At 47.4% G+C, this 19,405-nt stretch overlaps 1 protein-coding gene across 3 annotated transcripts; it reads right to left on the bottom strand.

Moving 5' to 3' along the window:
• Nucleotides 1-17,842, bottom strand: DCTN2 (dynactin subunit 2). 3 transcript variants are annotated; one of them, XM_030822356.1, is made up of 16 exons: nucleotides 17,539-17,842; nucleotides 16,541-16,609; nucleotides 11,895-11,903; nucleotides 9,037-9,042; nucleotides 6,286-6,382; nucleotides 6,021-6,082; nucleotides 5,596-5,694; nucleotides 4,831-4,991; nucleotides 4,492-4,636; nucleotides 3,441-3,506; nucleotides 3,187-3,225; nucleotides 2,936-3,013; nucleotides 2,775-2,846; nucleotides 2,416-2,518; nucleotides 2,218-2,309; nucleotides 1-622 (listed from the first exon to the last, which is right to left on the bottom strand). In XM_030822356.1, exons 1-16 carry the CDS (start codon nucleotides 17,572-17,574, stop codon nucleotides 536-538), a joined length of 1,221 nt encoding a protein of 406 aa, XP_030678216.1. In that variant the 5' UTR covers nucleotides 17,575-17,842; the 3' UTR covers nucleotides 1-535. The 3 variants fall into 3 exon arrangements, with proteins under 3 accessions (XP_030678216.1, XP_030678217.1, XP_030678218.1); XM_030822357.1 differs by lacking the exon at nucleotides 11,895-11,903; XM_030822358.1 differs by lacking the exons at nucleotides 9,037-9,042; nucleotides 11,895-11,903.
• Between the last annotated feature and the right edge of the window lie 1,563 nt (nucleotides 17,843-19,405).

The following is a 19,405-nucleotide window of genomic DNA, read 5'->3' as shown; positions in this document are numbered from 1 at the left end:
TCTGGCTCTGTACTCATTTTTTATTTAGTTCTTTGGTAAGAACAGGTTACAATTTAAATCCATCTCTTGTAGTATAGAGTGGCTTAGATTGCCTGTTATGATGAATGAATATCTATGTCCTAGTGCTGCTTCCTCCCCAGGAAACACAGCAGAGGCCACACAGAGTACAACAGCATTTAATGGTTAGAAACAGTTGTACAGTATTACAGTCAGCCACAGAAGCTGTGTTGGAGGACAAGACCCAGTCCTTCCCCACACCAGGCAAAGCAGTATTGGACATGAGCTGGCATGTGGCTGGGCCCACGTCCTTATCCCCCAGGCCTGAGGGGAGACCACCTTCTAATAACCAACCCCTAGCTACCACTCTGTATTCATCAGGGGAGGGGTATAAACCCCACATGCAAGAAGAACCCTTGCCCCCAGTGTCAAATGGGATGGGGATGCTAGAGTTATAGTAAAGGGGAAACCCTATGTAAGCTGTTAACAGAGTTCACAGGGGTAGGGATAACCCTTGTTCTCCAGCTCCCAAATGTGCTCACTTTCCCAGCTTCTTCATCCGTTCATCAATGCTGGCAAAGTTCCCCTCAACTGTGGCCAGGTTTTCACGCATGGTTGTCTGCACCTACAAAGTGGTAGAGAGGTTTTACTCTTTGTCAGGTCCAGTTGCTTAACTGGATGAGGACCTGAAGGAATTCTCTGAGAGAAGGCAAATGGAAGCACAATTTGTGGGCCACAGAGGGGGGATGTTTATGTTTATAGCACCAATTTTCAAGCTACCCTTAGAGTACCATAGACCACGCTCAGGGTGTGAGCCCATGCAGGCAGGACTCTTTAGAATTCCCATCCTGACTTCAGCCAGAACAGTTTTTTAAAATCTGTTTTATGTAATGAGAGCTAAATAAGATTTTGTTGAAATGAGGGTTTCACTGGTTCAAAATGCTAGAAAACTGCTCTGGAGGAAGAGGATATTATTCTAAGTCTTTTATATATTTTTTCATTTATCTCAGTGATCCTGTGATTGATGCTGGTCTCTCGACTTTAATGCTTCTTCCAGCACTGAGAACAGTGCCTCCAACAGAAATTGTGGACTTGCGGCCAGGTGCAGTGGCTCACACCTGTAATCCCAGCACTTCGGGAGGCCGAGATGGGTGGGATCACTTGAGGTCAGGAGTTTGAGACCACCCTGGACAACATGGTGAAACCCCGTCTCTACTAAAAAAAAAATTAGGTGTGGTGGCACGTGCCTGTAATCCCAGCTACTCAATAGGCTGAGGCATGAGAATCACTTGAGCCCGGGAGGTGGAGGCTGCAGTGAGCTGAGATCACGCCACTGCACTCCAGCCTGGGCAACAGAGCAAGACTGTCTTTTTTTTTTTTGTTTTGTTTTGTTTTGTTTTGTTTTGTTTTGTTTTGTTTTTTTTTTGAGACGGAGTCTCGCTCTTTCACCCAGACTGGAGTGCAATGGCGCGATCTCCGCTCACTGCAGGCTCCGCCCCCCAGGGTTCACGCCATTCTCCTGCCTCAGCCTCCCGCGTAGCTGGGACTACAGGCGCCCGCCACCTCGCCCGGCTAATTTTTTGTATTTTTAGTAGAGACGGGGGTTTAACCGTGTTAGCCAGGATGGTCTCGATCTCCTGACCTCGTGATCCGCCCGCCTCGGCCTCCCAAAGTGCTGGGACTACAGGCGTGAGCCACCGCGCCCGGCCGAGACTGTCTTAAAAATAAAAAACAATAAAAAGAAATTGTGGACTTGCTGTGTGCCAGGCATTACTAAAACAATGAAGGAACTAGGTGAGGCTCATTGTCCAGGGTCAGAAAGGAAGCGACAGAACCAGATTAGGGCCTGCTTCTGACTTCAAAGCCCGGATTCCTTCCAGTGTACTGTGCTTATCAGGGAGAGTAAAGTTGAGATGACAAAGGGAAAGAGTGGGGTTTTATAAGAAAGCACGTTCACTAGCCCCTAACAATTTGCCCATATTATTTCACCTCATCTACATAACTCTGAGGGAGGTATAATTTCCCAGATGGAAAGATGGAGTTTCATAGATTAAATAAGTTGTCAAAGGGCCTTCACATTGAAAGCAGGATGGAGACTCCAGACCAACCCCCTGCCACAACACCATGCTACAAAATAGGCTAAGGCAGAACCCTATAACACTGGAGAACCTAGTTTGCACATGCTGGAGAAAGGAGACAGATCAACAAAGGGGCACACACCTGGGTCAAGAGGGTGGTATTGTCCTTCAAGGAATTAGCAATCATCTGCTGGGTGGTATCCAGGTGTGTCAGGAGCTGACCAAACTGCATGGCTACAAAAGAAATGTATGGTTGAGACTAGAATCCAAGATGAGGGAGGGGACCAAAAGTTGCCCATTTTTCAACTTCTCTTAGCACTCCTGGCAGCTGGCCTCCCACCTTGCTCGTGCAGCTGCTTGATGGTGACAAGTCTCTGCACCAGCTCAGGGAGGGTGGAGGCAATGGGGCTCCAGCGCTGTATAGTTTCATATAGCTGGTGCACCTGAAGGGACACAATAGGGCCCAGAGGGGATGGCTGAGGCAGCCAGGTCAGTATGCACAGACTGCTACTTTACCATAATGGGGGAAAGGATCAAGTGGGCAGAGGAAAGCAGTGCCCTGACTTTCCAAGCTGATAAGCTCTTCATAAGAGCTTACGAAGATGGGGACCTGAGGAGTCAGTGTGTTCTCATGCTTTGACACTGGCACTCGGAGAACCTGAGGGGGTGGAGAGGAGATAGGGAAGGTGTCTTCCTGACCTTGCTTTGTGTATCTGCATCTTCTACAGAGGCTTTATGCTTGGCAATCTCGTTCACCTTTCCCAGGACACTCTGAAAACACAGATTTTAAGGTTGATAGGGCATCCAGGGCTTCCAAAGTCCCAAGCTATCCATAATTTAATTTTCCCTCCATTTAATACCTGTAGCCGAGCCTCCACTTGATCCAAAACTGCAAGGTCTAGGGCGCTCACCTTTGCTTGCAACAGCTCTACAGTCTCCTGAGGATGGAAGTTGGGACAAGCATCATGAAGAGGAAAGGCAGACTAGGAAGAGGCCTCCCATATTCCACTAAATTAATATATAGCTACAAACTCAAAAATAATCCTCAAAGCAAACCCAATCCCAATTATCCCCTCTGTGATCCAAACACTCCAGTTTCTTCCAAACTCACCATGAGACAGGCTCCCTGTAGACCTGCAGAAAGGGGATTCTGGTGGGAAAGGGAGGGAAGAAGTGAGTGGTCCTTATATCTGCATGATTATCATCTTCTCCCATCTTTCCTGGTTCTAGCTGGGAACCCACTAGCTGATCCCTGTAACTGAAGCCCTTTGATGACTCCTCCCAGGCTTATGTGGAATGTTGTAGACCTTAAGGCCTAGAGTTGCAGGATCTAAGGCTCAGATTATGTACAGGAGAACACCTGACCTGAGCATCCTGATCACAACGTACAGCTGTCTCCAGCTCTGTCAGGCGCTTTTCAAGTTCTGCGACCTAGTGGGAGGAAAGAGGTGAGATTTGCCATCTGCTTCCCTGCTGTTGCAATGGGAGGAATACCATCCTGCTCTACTCTGCTTGCCACTCGCCACCCCAAGGGACTCCTTTCCCTGGAATACATACCTAGCCACAATCTTTTTTTTTTTTTTTTTTTTTTTTTTTTGAGACAGAGTCTCGCTGTCGCCCAGGCTGGAGTGCAGTGGCACGATCTCGGCTCACTGCAGGCTCCGCCCCCCGGGGTTCCCGCCATTCTCCTGCCTCAGCCTCCCGAGTAGCTGGGACTACAGGCACCCGCCATCTCACCCGGCTAATTTTTTGTATTTTTAGTAGAGACGGGGTTTCACCGTGTTAGCCAGGATGGTCTTGATCTCCTGACCTCGTGATCTGCCCGCCTCGGCCTCTCAAAGTGCGGGATTACAGGCGTGAGCCACCGCACCCGGCATCTAGCCACAATCTTAAAATCCTAACTGAAGGTAGATGGGCGAGGGAAACAGAGAGAATGAGGTCGGGCGCAGTGGCTCACGCCTGTAATCCCAGTACTTTGGGAGGCCGAGGCGGGTGGATCACGAGGTCAGGAGATCGAGACCATCCTGGCTAACACGGTGAAACCCCATCTCTACTAAAAATACAAAAAATGAGCTGGGCGTGGTGGCGGGCCCCTGTAGTCCCAGCTACTCAGGAGGCTGAGGCAGGAGAATGGCGTGAACCCGGGAGGCGGAGCTTGCAGTGAGCCAAGATTGTGCCGCTGCACTCCAGCCTGGGAAACAGTGCAAGACTCCGTCTCAAAAAAAAAAAAAAAAAAAAAAAAAAAAGAGAAAGAAACAGAGAGAACAAGGAATCAGGAATCAAAAGAGGAATCAATCAAGAGGAATCAGAGTAAGGTCAGAAGCCTTCCCAGCACCCTCTCCTTGGAGAGAGGCAGGAAAATCCCTAGGGTCACATCTCCCCTTGGCTTCCCAACCAACACTGTATCCACACTTACTTTAGCAGCTTGAGAGAACTTGTCCTGCTCAGGCCGAGAATGTAGTTCATAAGTGACAAGGCTGCTATCTGGGGGGGTCCCAGTGGTTTTTCCCCCTGATCCCCCTTTGCTGTTCTTTGTTGCTTCCAGCTGCAGCAGTAGGCGCCTAGTTAGGAGACCGAGTAATAATATCATGACTGGAAGGAGGAGGGCCAGTCACTCTCCCTCACTTTTGCCTCATAATCAGCATTAAGAAACATCTAAGCCACTTCTCTGCCACTTAGCACCCCTGTCAGTAGCTGGCTGAGTCCATCCACAACCCCAATCAGCAATAATTTTTCAACAAAGTAGGGTACCCACTTAGCCAGGGCGCCATCGGGGTCGGTAAGGTTGATTGCAGCATCTGGTCCCAGCAGCTTCTCCAGGTGGGAAGCAACCAGCTGCTGCTTCAGGGCTGCCAGCTGTTTAGCCAGCACCACAGGGGTCAGCTTCTCCTCCGTGGCTGACTCCTTCACTGTCGTCTAGTATGAAAAAAGGTAGAAATCGGGGGATGGCAAGAATGAATCAAGAAGCAAAAAAATAGGTAAAGTCCTTTAAAGGTAGTTGTAGCTGGAGGTCACTGGGATGGTTTTTAGCATGACAGACTGCCCACCTGTGTGTAGCACTGCATACAGATGGATGCATATTTCTAAACTCTGGAAACCTTAGCCCCTTTATCCAGGAGCTTAAGGAATCTTTCTTTCTTTTGTTTTTTGAGATGGAGTCTCACTGTGTCGCCCAGGTTGGAGTGAATTGGCATGATCTCGGCTCACTGCAACTTCTGCCTCCAAGTTCAAGCAATTCTCCTGCCTTAGCCTCCCGAGTAGCTGGGATTACAGGCATGCGCCACCACACCTGGCTAATTTTTTGTATTTTTTTTAGTACAGATGGGGTTTCATCATGTTGGCCTGGCTGGTCTTGAACTCCTGACCTCAAGTGATCCGCCCACCTCGGCCTCCCAAAGTGGTAGGATTATAGGCATGAGCCACCACACCCGGCCAGGCAGGGAATCTTTCTCTTCTTGCTTGAGGTCTTCCTCTACTGTGTAAGTCACAGCAGAGAAGGGAGAAGAGAGTTTGTAGTTACCTTGATTTTTTCAACTTCAGTTGTCAGCTCTTGGACCTCATGCAGTAGGCGGTGGTACTTTTGCTGGGGTGTCTCCTTCACTCCCAGACCCTCTCCAAGCTAGAGAGCAAGCACAGAGGGTAATGTTACACGTCTCATTATAGGCAGCCTCAAGAATTCATCCACACCCTGGGCCTAAGTCATAAAGGTATCATATCCAATTGAGATTCCACAACACCCTAGTACCAAAGAACTGAGATAGCTAGAGGGCTGGAGGCTCTCCAGAACAAACAGCAGGAGGGCAGAGTTTCCCTGACTGCATCCTGCTGCTTCCTCAGGAACAGAGGAGGAACAGAATCCCACCTGTATCCCTTGATCTCCCTACTACATGTCTGCTAGATAGGGTCACTACACCATTCCCATCAACACACACACACACAACAAACCATCTCATATTCTCCAGATTCATATCCTGTCCTCTTGGTTTTTCCAATACGATCTGAGAAATCTGCCAAGAAAAGAAGATGGAACTGAGGGCCTGATCTAGGCCCAAGGCAGTCATGGTCTCAGGTGACTGTGAGGGCTTCCATAAAAGATCTCCATGAGGGACCCCTTCCCCCAGGCACAACTCACTAAGACCTTAGGACAGGAAGCCACTTCTCATGCTTATCCTCCAGTCTTCCCCCCACCCAACTTCCAGCCCAGTCTCACCAAGTCCCTTTGTCCCCACTCTCTTGTCCTTGAACTTGTCATAGGCAGCATTAGGATTGACAATGATGTGTTCCACACTTGTGCTTGTCAGCTCCTCCTGCAAGAACAGGTAGTTTAGGCCAGGGACACACTCATTCCCACTCTCAAACTTACTCTACCCCACAAAATCCCCAAACCATTAGGTGACTGGGCCCTACTTGTCCAAGGGGAAAGAAGGATGGCTCTATTCCAAGGTGCCCACCCAGGCTTAACCTAGGAAACTGAAGCTTCCTGGTAAATTTGGAGCCTCAGTTGTATAAATATTAACACCCTCATTCAACTGGGAACAGAGGGAGCATAACCTCCCCACCCTCTCTGTACATAAGCCTTCCCATCCCCCAATGCTACCCCTCCCAGTTGTCTGGCACACACCATGCACTCAAGGCAAGAAACCAACCTGACCTCTTTTAACCTCCCCCTCCCAAAAGTAAATCTCCTTGCCCGCTGAGCAAGTCCATTTTAATGTTAACCTCCCATCCTTGCTAGAAGGAAAGAGGAGGGAAGGCAGATAATCAGGCCACTAACCCTGAGTGTGAACTTTAAACCTGTTGAAGGTAAGACACAAGCTCTTAGTACAAAAAGAAGGCCGATAGAGGGCCTGACCAGAAGCCTGATTTCCAGGCTGCCATGAGGCCAGTGAATTCAGGGATAGGGAGAAGGGGCAAGGGCTTACTGGATTATCTTTATGGGACATCTTAGAAGCAATAAACATAGGCAATATCTGCTTGCCAAGAGTATCCATGGGCAAGAGCCACATGTAAGCTCTGAAATGGAGATAACCCAGCATCTCTTCAGAGATGCTGCAGCACCTGATATTTCTCCCTGACTCCTCTGCTATGCTTTAAGCACTGAAGCTCTTCCAAAAACAGGGGACACAAGTAGGTGGTGAAAGAGACTTTACCCTAGAAACTAAAACAGAGAGGTTCCCTCCTTACTAGATATCTACATGCTATTCAGATTCCAGTGACAACACCAAGACTGCATCAAGCACTCCTGACTGCATGTCCCTTTTTCAATTGTCATAAGCCTGATAGCTCCCAACAGAGTACTGATGGAAGGAGGAGGGAGACCCAGGAGTCTTTTTCTGTTGGGGATAACATCTCCACCTTCTACGGGAGGAAGGCAAAATAAGCCTTCCTTCTTTCACCTAGAACAATGGTTCTCACCCCAGGCTGCATGTTAGAATCACTTAGAATTTTTTTTTTTTTTTTTTAAATAGACAGCCGGGCAATGGTGGCTCAAGCCTGTCTGTAGTCCCAGCACTTTGGGAGGCCGAGGCGGGTGGATCACTTGGAATTAGGATCCAAGTGATCCACCCGCCTCGGCCTCCCAAAGTTCGGCCAAGGCAGGTGGATCTCAGGAGTTCAAGACCAGCCTGGGCAACAAAAAATATAAAATAGCTGGGTATTGTGGCACGTGCCTGTGGTCCCAGCTACTCAGGAGGCTGAGGTGAAAGGGTCACTTGAGCCTGACAGGTGAAGGCTGCAGTGAGCAGAGATCATGCCACTGCACTCCAGCCTGGGCAACAGAGTGAGACCCTGTCTCAAAAAAAGAAAGAGAAAAGAAAAAAAAAAAAAAGGCCTGGGCCCACTTCTAGTGATTCTAATGAATTATTCTGGGGTAGGGCTAGAATCCAGGTGATTCTAACCTACAGCCAGGACTGAGAACCTCTGCCTGTGTGTAGGTATGTGGGGAGAGGGTGTGAGGGGGACATGGTGAGACATCATTGAGAAAGAAAAGCAGATAGAAGGAAGCTCCTTCCTTCATCTCTGCTCTGCTATTAGAGCAGGAATCAGTGTGGGTGGCAGCTTTAAAAATAAGGGAAGCGGGGGGGAAAGGACAAAGTATCAACTTTGATCTTTACCTCTTCCTCGGAATTACTGGGCAGAGGGGTAAGAGCTATAGATCAAGGGAAAACAAAAGGACTCAATGTCCCATATGCAAGTGCCCAGGGGAAGAGACATTTGAGTCCCAAATGATTATCTCTTTAACCTGTTCTGAAATGTTACAGCCAGAACACCCACCCACCTAATAGCTGTGTGATCTCTGGCCTCTTATCAACTGAGAAGGGCTCAGGCTAAGGATAGACAACCATCTTCTCTGAAGTTCATACTCACGAATATGCCACTTCTCCCTGTGAAAGCCCCAATCCAGGCCAATCCCACCCATCCTCTTTTGTTTAATCCTCTTAAAAAAGAGGAATGGGAGGCATAACCTACAGACCCAGGAAAAAATTAATCATAGCTACCATTTGTTAAGCCCTTATTATTGGCAGGCACTATGCAGATGGGAACCTACTTTCTTATTTACGTTCCTAAGTAGGGAAAGCGGGGAGTAAAACAGGGTCAACACATAGACGGTGAATCTCAGAGGTTCTGGACAGTCACAGGCACAGAGAGCATTTTCATTCCTGCTGTGGGAGAGTGTCCTGGGCCAGTTGGGCTACCTGGCGCTGGCATCCTCTGGAGCCTCTCCAAGGCTGTGGCCCGGGAGTACACTCTAGTCCTCCAGTAGCACCTACTCCAGCAGTGTCTTGAAGATCTGGGGCATGAGTTGGGGGCAGTATAATTACAGTGACTTGTGAGATAGGAAAAGGCTGGGTGTGGGACTGAATAGAGGAATGAAAGATTTAGTAGAGTCTAAAGGACAGAGAAACAACTGCTCATCATAGCACACCCCGTTAAAAAGCAGATGAAAGGTCAGGCTTCTTACCAGCTCCTTGTGGTTTCCCCAGAGGTGAGAAAATCAAAAGAGTTAAAAGGAAAGGGAGTGGGGGAATGGGGATGAGGGAGGGAAAAAAAAGACAAAATTGTTATTAGCAAATTGTCACATGCACTACATGACAGTCTTCCAACACACTGCACCACAGGGCCCCAGGGGAGCCTAGCGAAATTTAGGGGCCAAGAAATTTCAGCTGGGGTCACCATATACCCCAAGAGAAAGAAGAGCATGAGACCCTTTTCCCTCTGGTGGTGAGGATGTCATGAAGCTTTGCCATTAACAGCAGCAGTTTAGGATCATCTGAAAACTAGGAGTTAGATGTTACAAGCCAGTGGCATGGAGTAAGAGACTGGGGAGAGAAGGCTGAGGTGGCGGGGAAGCTATTAGAAATGGTAAAAGATGAAGCAGAAGTTAGAGATTCTTAGACTTGTAGCTGATAGAGGGTCAATAATTCTCAGGAGAGGAGTTCCCCTTCTTAGTTCATGGCCCTTGTCTTCCTATCTCTTGGTTTCTCTAGCTGTGAAAAATTAGACATTTGGATGGCAGAATCAGTCACAATGAGAGTGATCAGGTAGGAAGTCTGATATGACTTTAGGTGAGACAAAACAAAATATGTCAGGTACAGATGGTGAGTTTAAGGAATGATGAAGTACCTAAGTATAGCCCCGTTCTCATTTCCTCCTGTAAGGGAAGAGGCAGGGCTGCTCCTCGTCCGTTGTGCAGCCTGGCGTGTTTGCCTCCACCTTGAGTGGCTAGTAACTCACCCTGCAGCTCCGAGGGATCCAGAGCAATTCTGCCATGATGTACTTGCACAGAGGGTCCAGGGGACACCAAGATCCACAGCTACCAGCACATGTGCAGAACATGTTTCTTCAACCCTCTGTTCACAAGATTCACAGGGGTTGGAGGGTAGACAAAGGGGAAGGGTGAGAGTATTTCCAAGAGGCCTTATTTGAGTCTGGGCCACACAGATAAGGCTCCCACTTCCAGGAAAGGCTGGTTTAGAACTGCCAGGAGGGGATATCCAGTGGTATGCCCTGCCTTTCTAGGAGCTCTGCTGATGGGCAGATGGAAGTGTGGAAGGTTCAGGATGGTTGTGTGCATATGAAAAACCATGGTGGGATTAAAAACAAATGCTTCCTTTCACCAAGATTTCATCCAGATACCTCTGACCCACAACCTCTCTGTTCCCTAGATGATGCTAGGGTCCCAGCCAAGATTCCTCTTTCCGCCAGGCATGGTGTCTCACATCTGTAATCCCAGCACTTTGGGAGGGCGAGGCGGGTGGGTCACTTGAGGTCAGGAGTTCGAGACCAGCCTGGCCACCATGGTGAAACCCTATCTCTACTAAAAATACAAAATTAGCCAGGCGTGGTGGTGGGCGCCTGTAATCCCAGCTACTCAGGAGGCTGAGGCAGGAGAATCATTTGAACCCAGGAGGTGGAGGTTGCAGTTGAACCTGGGAAGCGGAAGTTGCAGTGAGCTGAGATCATGCCACTGCACTCCAGCCTGGGTGACAGAGTGAGACTGTCTCAAAAAAAAAAAAAAAAAGATTCCTCTTTCAGCTCAGGGTAGAGGTGACTGCAGGTCCTGTGGTCGAGGCTGGGATGTCTCTGCATAGAGTGGGTGTAAGCACCCATAAGTGCAAACATGCAAACACAAAGGAGAAGTACACACACTATACCTTTCTCTGATTTGTCCCACCAAGCTAAAACCAGCTTGGGAGAAACTCAAGGAGAGAAAGAAGACAATGGGCCATAAGCTCAAGTTCAAACCATGCGGATTGGGCAGAATAGGGAGGACAGAAAATCAAAGAAAAAGTGGTATATTAGTTTGCAGATAGTATATACCACCTCCAGGTCTGTCCTATGGGTGGGCTGAAGGATGATGAGATTTTAGGCATAATTCCTGCATAACCTGGAGTAGTACTAGTCACCTTGATTGGAAAATTTCAAGTGCCCTGGCCCCGGGTGCCAGCTTACCTAGTATGTGACTCCCAGTCTCTTTCACTAACGGACTCCCAGACCCCCCAGGGCTGTTTGGCTAAGTGGCTGTGCCTCAGAGGGCAAGACCTGAGGTTCTAAATCAGACAGGGAAAGTGGCCACTGCTACTCTCTGAGCCTATTCAGGCTGTATGCCAACACTGCAGCCAGGGGACTTCAAAACCATGATGACAAGGAAGATGGACAGAGCTGTAGAGTAAAACTGTCCGGGATGGATCAATATATTGCTGACCATCCATCCATTTCAAAAGGAGGGGTGCAGAAACAGAAAGACTCACGAAAGCACAAATAATACAAGTGATCATCTTACAATTGCATATAAACCTCCTTCTCATCCCATTTACATTTCTCTAAAGACCTAGCATAGGGGAATATTAAAATGAGTTTTTCCCAGAGATAATCCACATACAGCCAAGAACTGAGGACTGTGGCTGTCATCCCTTTTGTTCTCTATCCTTGTCTAGAATAGCTAAAAGTCGTTCCATAGAAAAATCTTCATTTGATCTTAGTCTGAGGAGGAGAAAGGAAACTGCCTTCTAACTCCAGCCCCTAAATGCCTCATGTTCAAAAGCATTTATAGCCTCCATGCTTCTATCCCATCCTCCATTGGACAGTTTTACTCTGCAGACCTCACAAGGGGAAGAGACAATGATTCATGGATCATAGCTGTTTCTAACCCTTGATTAATGATCTTTAAACATAAGGCCAGCAGGCCCCTCAGTGACCCAGTCAGGGACTCACTGGAATTTAAAACAATTAGCTACAACAATAGCACAGTGGCAGAGCATTGCATGCGAGATGGCAGATGAAAAAAACATGCAGAGAAGAAGCATTGAATGGTCTTACTTGTGCAAACTAGTGTCCAGGCAAGGTGGTGAGGAGGGAGGATGGGGGAAGCATTAGGAAAAACTCAGGTAAGTTTAAGTGCACCAACAGTCAATGAACACAATCAAGCATACTCCAGGATCTTCTAAATTGTAAGGAAGTACTGTTTCTCATCTCAGGAGTGTCCAGTAATATCTACCTTTTGGAGAAATGAAGCCTCTGCCAGGGCCCCATCAAACTATGGCTAGGTCATTTTTTCCCCTTTTACTGGGGGTAGTTATGCCATAAAGAGAGAAGCTAAATTGTTTCTAATGAGGTTTTTCTTAATTTACTTCCCTTATTCCAGCAGTTCAAAGCCATGAGCAGAAAGCCTCACTGACCCAAGGCAGGCTGTGGGCCCTGGGGGTTAGGGTGGGGGTGTGTGTATGGGTGGAATTCTATTTGGGAATTCATTTTCCAAACATTTTAAGAAAAATCTCCAAGCAAGCCTATTGCCCCAATTAACCTGGGAGTGTCTGAAGTGCAAAGAGATCTTCCCAGATTGAGGAGGAAAGGGCTACAGCCTGTGCACTTTCCTGGTCCATTCCTGTTTTAGAAGATTTTACTTCCTGCTAAAATTGTTTTAAAGGGATAGTAGAAAAATCAGGATTGGCCAGGCACAGTGGCTCATGCTTGTAATCCCAGCACTCTGGGAGGGCTAGGTGGGTGGATCACCTGAGGTCAGGGGTTCGAGACCAGCCTAGCCAACACGGTGAAACCCTGTCTCTACTAAAAATATAAAAAATTAGCCAGGTGTGGTGATGGACACCTGTAATTCCAGCTACTCGGGAGACTGAGGCAGGAGAATCTCTTGAACTCGGGAGGTGGAGGTTGCAGTGAGCTGAGATCACACCATTGCACTCCAGCCTAGGCAAAAAGAGTGAAACTCTGTCTCAAAAAAAAAAAAAAAAATTCATGATCATCTGTAGCAAAATTTAAATCTTTTATGCTTTCCTCCCCCATCCTCCCCACTATGGGAATCAGAAAATGTTTATGTTTAAGTTAAATTAGCAATTTAAATCTTTAAGGGATGTTTGAGGACATTTTTCCTTTAGTAGCCCAATTTCTTCCACAGTGGAGGAATCACAGGAAGAAAGTTATGGAGCAGTGAGGGTCAACACAACTTGACTATTCCTTTAGACAGAAATCTGGAGACCCAGCTGGTGTGGTAGCTCACGCCTGTAATCCCAGCACTTTGGGAGGCCAAGATGGGTGGATCACTTGAGGCCAGGAGTTTGAGACCAGCCTGGCCAACATGGTGAAACCCCATCTCTACTAAAAATACAGAAAATTAGCCAGATGTGGTGGCACATGCCTGTAATTCCAGCTACTTGGGAGGCTGAGGCAGGAGAATTGCTTGAACCGGGGAGGCAAAGGTTGCAGTGAGACAAGATTGTGCCACTGCACTCCAGCCTGGGGGAAAGAGTAAGACTCTGTCTCAAAAATCAAAAAGAAATCTGGAGACCCCCTGAAAGGTTCCATAAGAGTCTGTCCATATTAGTTGTCTCTAGGGAAGAGAACTGAGTGGTGGTAGGCAGAGGTGGGAGGCAGATTTTTCACTGCCTTGAATCCTCTATTCCCTGTGCATATATTACCTACTTTAAAAACTGATAAAATTAAAGTTGAAAATAATCTGAAGATTAAGGTGGAGAATGCTGTTGTCAGGGGTTAAGAAGGCGACTGAGGCTGGGCACGGTGGCTCACGTCTATAATCCCAGCACTTTGGGAGGCCAAGACAGGCGGATCATGAGGTCAGGAGATCAAGACCATCCTGGCTAACACAGTGAAACCCCATCTCTACTAAAAATGCAAGAAAATTAGCCGGGTGTGGTGGTGGGCACCTACAGTCCCAGCTACTCGGGAGGCTGAGGCAGGAGAATGGCATGAACCCGGGAGGTGGAGCTTGCAGTGAGCCAAGATCACGCCACTGCACTCCAGCCTGGGCGACAGAGCGAGACTCCGCCTCAAAAAAAACAAAAAAACAACAACAAAAAAGAAGGTGACTGAAAATCTCATGGTTCAGCCACAAGACAGGTCATGTGCACTGTCACTTGTACAAAGTCTTGGGCAGGTAGGCAGGAAACAGACAGGCTGCTGGTGAGATCCCAGGCCTCATGGACATGACATTTCTAAATTATCTAAGCATACAATTCACTGCTCCTCAAATTGCATATTTACGTCAGTATTAAAAGCAGCGGCAGAGCCATTACTCAGCTGACTTCCCGAAAGCTGCAAGACCCATAGGGACATGCGGGGGCCAGAGACATTAGCTGACATCAGGAAACATCTTGGCTCTTAGGGCTCCTGAAGCGGCTGAAGGTCTGCCCACCCCATTCCTCCCTAGTGACAGAGAGTCACTTAGCTGAGCCTTAGGTGACAGAAACAATTCAACTCTTCTTGTATTTGCCGTTCAGCTTATATGCACTTCTATACTGGCACCCTGGGCAACATGCCACAGGAAATGAACACTCAGTATCCTCTCCTCATCAGCCACCCCACTAGATGCTACTAAAATAGGCTGTTCAGGCTCTGGGGGAGAAACAGCCAATCAGAGCTGCACAGTCAGGTTCTTCCACACCTGGAATGGGTGTCATCTCCTTTTTATTAAGAGATATCCCAGTATCTTCAAAAGGGAATGACAATATATATTTTTTTGTTTAGAAAGGGGATTACTGTGAAACTACCTGTTTGTATCACAGCGACAAAAGGATTGAGTTCTATTCATTATCTCACCATGAAGGGCGGAAGCCTAGGCCTAAGTTGAACAGTCTGAACTGTGGTGGTACAGTAAAGTTTTCAGCATACAGCTGTCCCTTGGCAACTGCGGGAGACTGGCTCCAGGACCTCCCTTGATACCAAAATCTGCATACGTTCCCATCTTCTATATAAATTGGCACAGTATCTGCATATAACCTACCTACATCCTCCTGTATACTTCAAATCATCTCTAGATTACTTAAAATACCTAGTACAATGTAAATGCTATGTGAATAGTTGTTATATTGTGTTTTTAAATTTTGTATTTTTTTTTATTGTTGTACTGGTTTTTTTTTTTAGATGGAGTCTTGCTCTGTCACCCAGGCTGGGGTGCAGTGGTACAATCTCGGCTCACTGCAAGCTCCACCTCCCAGGTTCAAGCAATTCTCCTGCCTCAGCCTCCCTAGTAGCTGGGACTATAAGCGCTCGCCACCACGCCTTGCTAATTTTTATATTTTTTAGTAGAGACGGGGTCTCGAACTTCTGACCTCAAATGATCCACCTGCCTCAGCCTCCCAAAGTGCTGGGATTACAGGCATGAACCACCGCACTGGGCCTATTTTTTATTTTTAAAAAATATTTTCCATTTGTGGTTGGTTGAATCCATGGGTTTGGAACCCATAAATACAGAGAACCAATTGTATACACTCCTATTCTGTGAGGACAGAGGCAGCTTCCTATAAGATGCCTCTTGGAGTGACAGGTGCACACCCAGGTCCTTGAGCAACAACATCATCTGCATTATCTCCAAGATACTCAAGCTTGGGGGATAGATTGGCATGCCAGCAAATACAGAAGCCACAAGGAACACACCACTGGGAGAAGGGACAGAGAAGGTGTTTCCCACAATGTAAGAACCACTTCCACATGGGGGAGTCAAATAAGAAATAAGTGAGTACGCCAAGCCATACATTGTAAGCCAGCAGTCAGCATTCCCCAGAACTAACCAGCCCCACAGACATAGCCACAGGACTTACAGACAAGCATACTGAGCCTGCATATTGCAATGACTCTTGGACACACCTTTACTGAGAACTCACATCATCAATGTGATCCCAGCCCAGCTCTCTTCAGAAATAATAGAACCTAAAACACATCCTATAAACACACCCCTTGGCACTTAAACAGAGTTTTTACTATATTGATTTCCATTCACTCAGTTTTTTTTTCCTTCTATATGTTTCCCATATGTATCCTAATTCCCCATTAGTCTGGGGCTCATTGGGGGCAGAGACATTTCTTCCTTTGCATTGCACAAAAAAACCACAGAATGAACACACTCAGTAAACCATACTAAATGTTTCCCCTCACAGTTAAAATGTGTCCGTACCTAATTACTCCATCCTCACAGTTCTCGGATCTAAAAATGCAACCACAGTCTCACCTCCGCTGATATGAAATATTTACATTCTTCCTCAAATTTGTTTTGCTTTAAAATCTTGGAATCACTTTCTTAATTCCTTGCCCAATGGATACTGGATATTCATATTGAAAAAGTATTTCTCTATATTTCAAAGTCTAGTTCTTGGTAGCAGTTTATTACAAGTGCCCAGGCTTCATGATTCATTTCCATGGGTTAGAACCCAGGGGCCTAAGTCACTAGCCCCAAACCTGTTCTGAGATATTTCAATTTTATTTAAAAGGCCCAAGAATCAGGTCTTTGCAAACAGATGTTGTTAGCTGTAATTCCACTGACTTGACTCTCCCTCCTGCCATTGCTCATTGGTGGCTGCAAGCCCTGCAACCTACATACCACCCAGGCTGGGGTTGGCATACCCGCTTATTGCTGTAGCTCCCCAGAGAAAGGGAAGGACCTGTCTAGGGGAGAAAGGTCAGAGTCCGGAGGAGTCTGTGGCAGCACACATTCTTACCGCATCGAACTCCGCTTGATCATCCTCAGGTAGGTCGCTGGTTTCATAAACATCTGGCTCATTCCTGGCCTGCAGGTAGAAGCAGTGACCACCCAACCTCACTACCCAGCATCCAACAACACCCCTTACCCCATTCCATTTGAATAAGCTAATGGAGAAGGCAGGGTGTGATGCCAAGGTTCTGTCCTTTCTCCTCCACCTGCCCCGTGAGTCAACAGTATGTCAGCTCCCATGTCTCAAGGGGTAGGGATGACAGTGGAGACAATTGGGACCTGACAGTAAACGGTGAGTGTAAGTGATAGCAACGATGTTACTCTAAATCTAGAGGCGGGCAGGTCCTTGGCAATCACTATTGCCGAAGAAGGTGAAGGCTATCCTCCAATTAGGCCCCGTACACCACTACCCTGGCACAAGGATTGAGAGTGACTCAGGACCTTAGTACTCAAGGTCCTGTGTCCCAACCCTCACCTTGAGAAGCAGGCAGGGCAGCACAAAAGGAAGGTACACGCCAGGATTGTCATGGGAGTGGGGGGTGGGGGAGGGCACAGGTTCCCCCAAGGATAGAGCTCCCCATGTGGCACAAGAGGGTTCTGCCACGGTAACCTCTTCCTTGGCAGGATGAAGGCCATCGCTAAGTGGTCTGGTGTGTGTGTCTGGGGTAGCGATGGGGTCTTATTGAGAGATTTGGGGGGGGGACATGGGAGGCGTTGACACGGATGGTGGAAACACTCAGGCACAAGCGGTCAGTACCCGGAGTCGATTTCTGGGCCGAGCTACCGGCGACCGCCGGAAAGGGGGCCTGGTGCGCCGTCCGGCGGCCCGGCCCAGTCGGGTCAGAAGAGTTCGGGGGGTGCTGAGGCCGATCGGAGAACGAGCGGCGGGAGCCCTTGGGCGGAGGATGGGCTGCAGGCGGGAGGGGTCGCGGGCTGGTTTCTGTTGGGGGTCCTTGGGAGGTCGGGGGCGCGGTCCTGGGGAGCCGGGGCCGGCCCTGTACTCACAATGCCGGGAAGGTCGGCGTATTTAGGGTCCGCCATGGCGGCGGCGAGACGGGGCTGGGGGACCGGGGCCTCGGTGGAGCCGGGGCCGGTGTTCAGGTAGGGGAGAGGCTGGGTTCGGGTCCCGGGCTAAGGCGGCGGCAAAGGGAGCGGCAGATGAGCAGGAAGTCTCGCGACAGCAGTAGCACAGCAGAAGGGTAAAGCAAAAGTCGCGAGAACAGCCCTGCTGCTACACCCCTGGAGAGGCCGGGATTGGGGGAACGAGGCCAGGGAATGAGGTAATGGCCAGGGGACGCCGCCTAGGATTGTGGGATGTGTAGTTTTGGTGTACGGGAGCTTGGGCGGGGAGCGACAATAACGAACGTTTGGGAGCTATTTCATACAGCCTTTTCTCTCACTTTTACAGCAAGTCAGTGAAAGAACATTTATAATTCCTGTTTTGGGCTCCCAGGAATAAAATGACTAGATTAAATCATACAGCTAGTCATATTGTGACACAGCCGGGGTTTCAAAAACAAAAAGTTTGCTTGATACTGTGTATTATAAAAACAAAGTAAAAACAAGAAGTAAAATTTAGTAAACGCTTAGTGTATGTTAGGAATGAAAAAGTTAGGCAATATTCTCAAGTAAGGGCTTTCAGATAATTTGAATTTCAGATAATAAGTAGGTGTGTGTGTGTTGTGTGTGGTGTGTGTGGGTGTGTGTGGGTATACCAGCCCCCCAAAAATTATGTATCTGAAATTCACATTTAACTGAGCATACTGTTTTTGTTTTTTGTTTTTCAAATCTGGCAATCCTATCTGAAGTTCATAAATAGGTAAGTGGTGTCTGCAGGTCTGTCTGAACACTCTCTGGGCTCTTAACCACTTCGTTAATAGTTCTCAGGCTTTTATTTATTTTTCAACTTTTTCAATTTTGTGGGTACACAGTAGGTGTATGTATTTATGGGACACATGAGATATTTTGATACAGGCATGCAATGTGAAATAAGCACATCATGGAGAAGAGGGTATCCATCCTCTCAAGCGTTTATCCTTTAAGTTACAAATAATCCAATTACACTCTTTAAGTTATTTTAAAATGTACAGTTGAGTTATTCTTGACCATAGTCACCCTATTGTGCTATCAAATAGTAGGTCTTATTATACTTTCTAATTTTTTGTACCTATTCACCAACCTTACCTTCCGTTCTCAGACTTTTAAATTTCATCATTCAATAAAATTAAAACAACTACAAACCTTGAAGATTTGCCTTTTTATTTTATCAAGTAAGTATATTACAAATAGAAAACCTATTATTTACTATCACCATCATTACTTGGTAGAAAAGCAAGAAGGACACACTCAGAATAAAAGATAGTCCTTTGAAACTTATCAAATCCAGCTTTATATTAAAAAAAAAACAACTCACCATTGTTCTTTTGGAGGTGAGGGCATACTCAGTGAACTTTTGTCTCTGACCAGTGACCCTCCGTGGACTGGCATTTTGAAACCCCTTTACTAAAGATGCCACCTTGGAGCCCCTGGGGACCCAAGGATGGGATGTTTCCCAGGATGTTTCCTGAGCTTGCAGGATGCTGCAACACTTAGAAATTGTGCCAAACCAAGTGACTAGAGAGTTCCTGAGTTCGGAACTCATTGTCTTTCTTTCTCCTGGCTCCTCCCCAAGCCTCTATCCCTTTCTCCATAGTCCTACAGCTTTCCTGTCCCATTCCTTATGTTGGACTCTTTTCTTTCAGTTCCTTTAAGATTCAAGGTAGGTTAGAGGTGTAGCCCCAATGTGGGAAACCCCCGAGTTCTGAATAGTTAGGTCTTGTCTGGCCAGGCTATCAGCCTCTTACTTTTGTCCCATAGTGTCTTAAGTGACCTT

Source organism: Nomascus leucogenys, chromosome 11 (assembly GCF_006542625.1).
Source record: "Nomascus leucogenys isolate Asia chromosome 11, Asia_NLE_v1, whole genome shotgun sequence".
Classification (NCBI taxonomy): Eukaryota; Metazoa; Chordata; class Mammalia; order Primates; family Hylobatidae; genus Nomascus; species Nomascus leucogenys.
Note: the sequence above shows the minus strand (reverse complement) of the source record. Positions and strands in the feature narration are given on the sequence as shown.

Bases quoted from the DNA above. Each gene is read 5' to 3' on its own strand.
- DCTN2 (XM_030822356.1), bottom strand. From the start codon at position 17,574: ATGGCGGACCCTAAATACGCCGACCTTCCCGGCATT. The intron at 16,610-17,538 runs GTGAGTACAGGG...TTCTACCTGCAG, and splicing joins ACGCCGACCTTCCCGGCATT to GCCAGGAATGAGCCAGATGT. The intron at 2,310-2,415 runs GTGGGAGGCCAG...TTTCTTTTGTAG, and splicing joins CAAGCAGCTGCACGAGCAAG to CCATGCAGTTTGGTCAGCTC.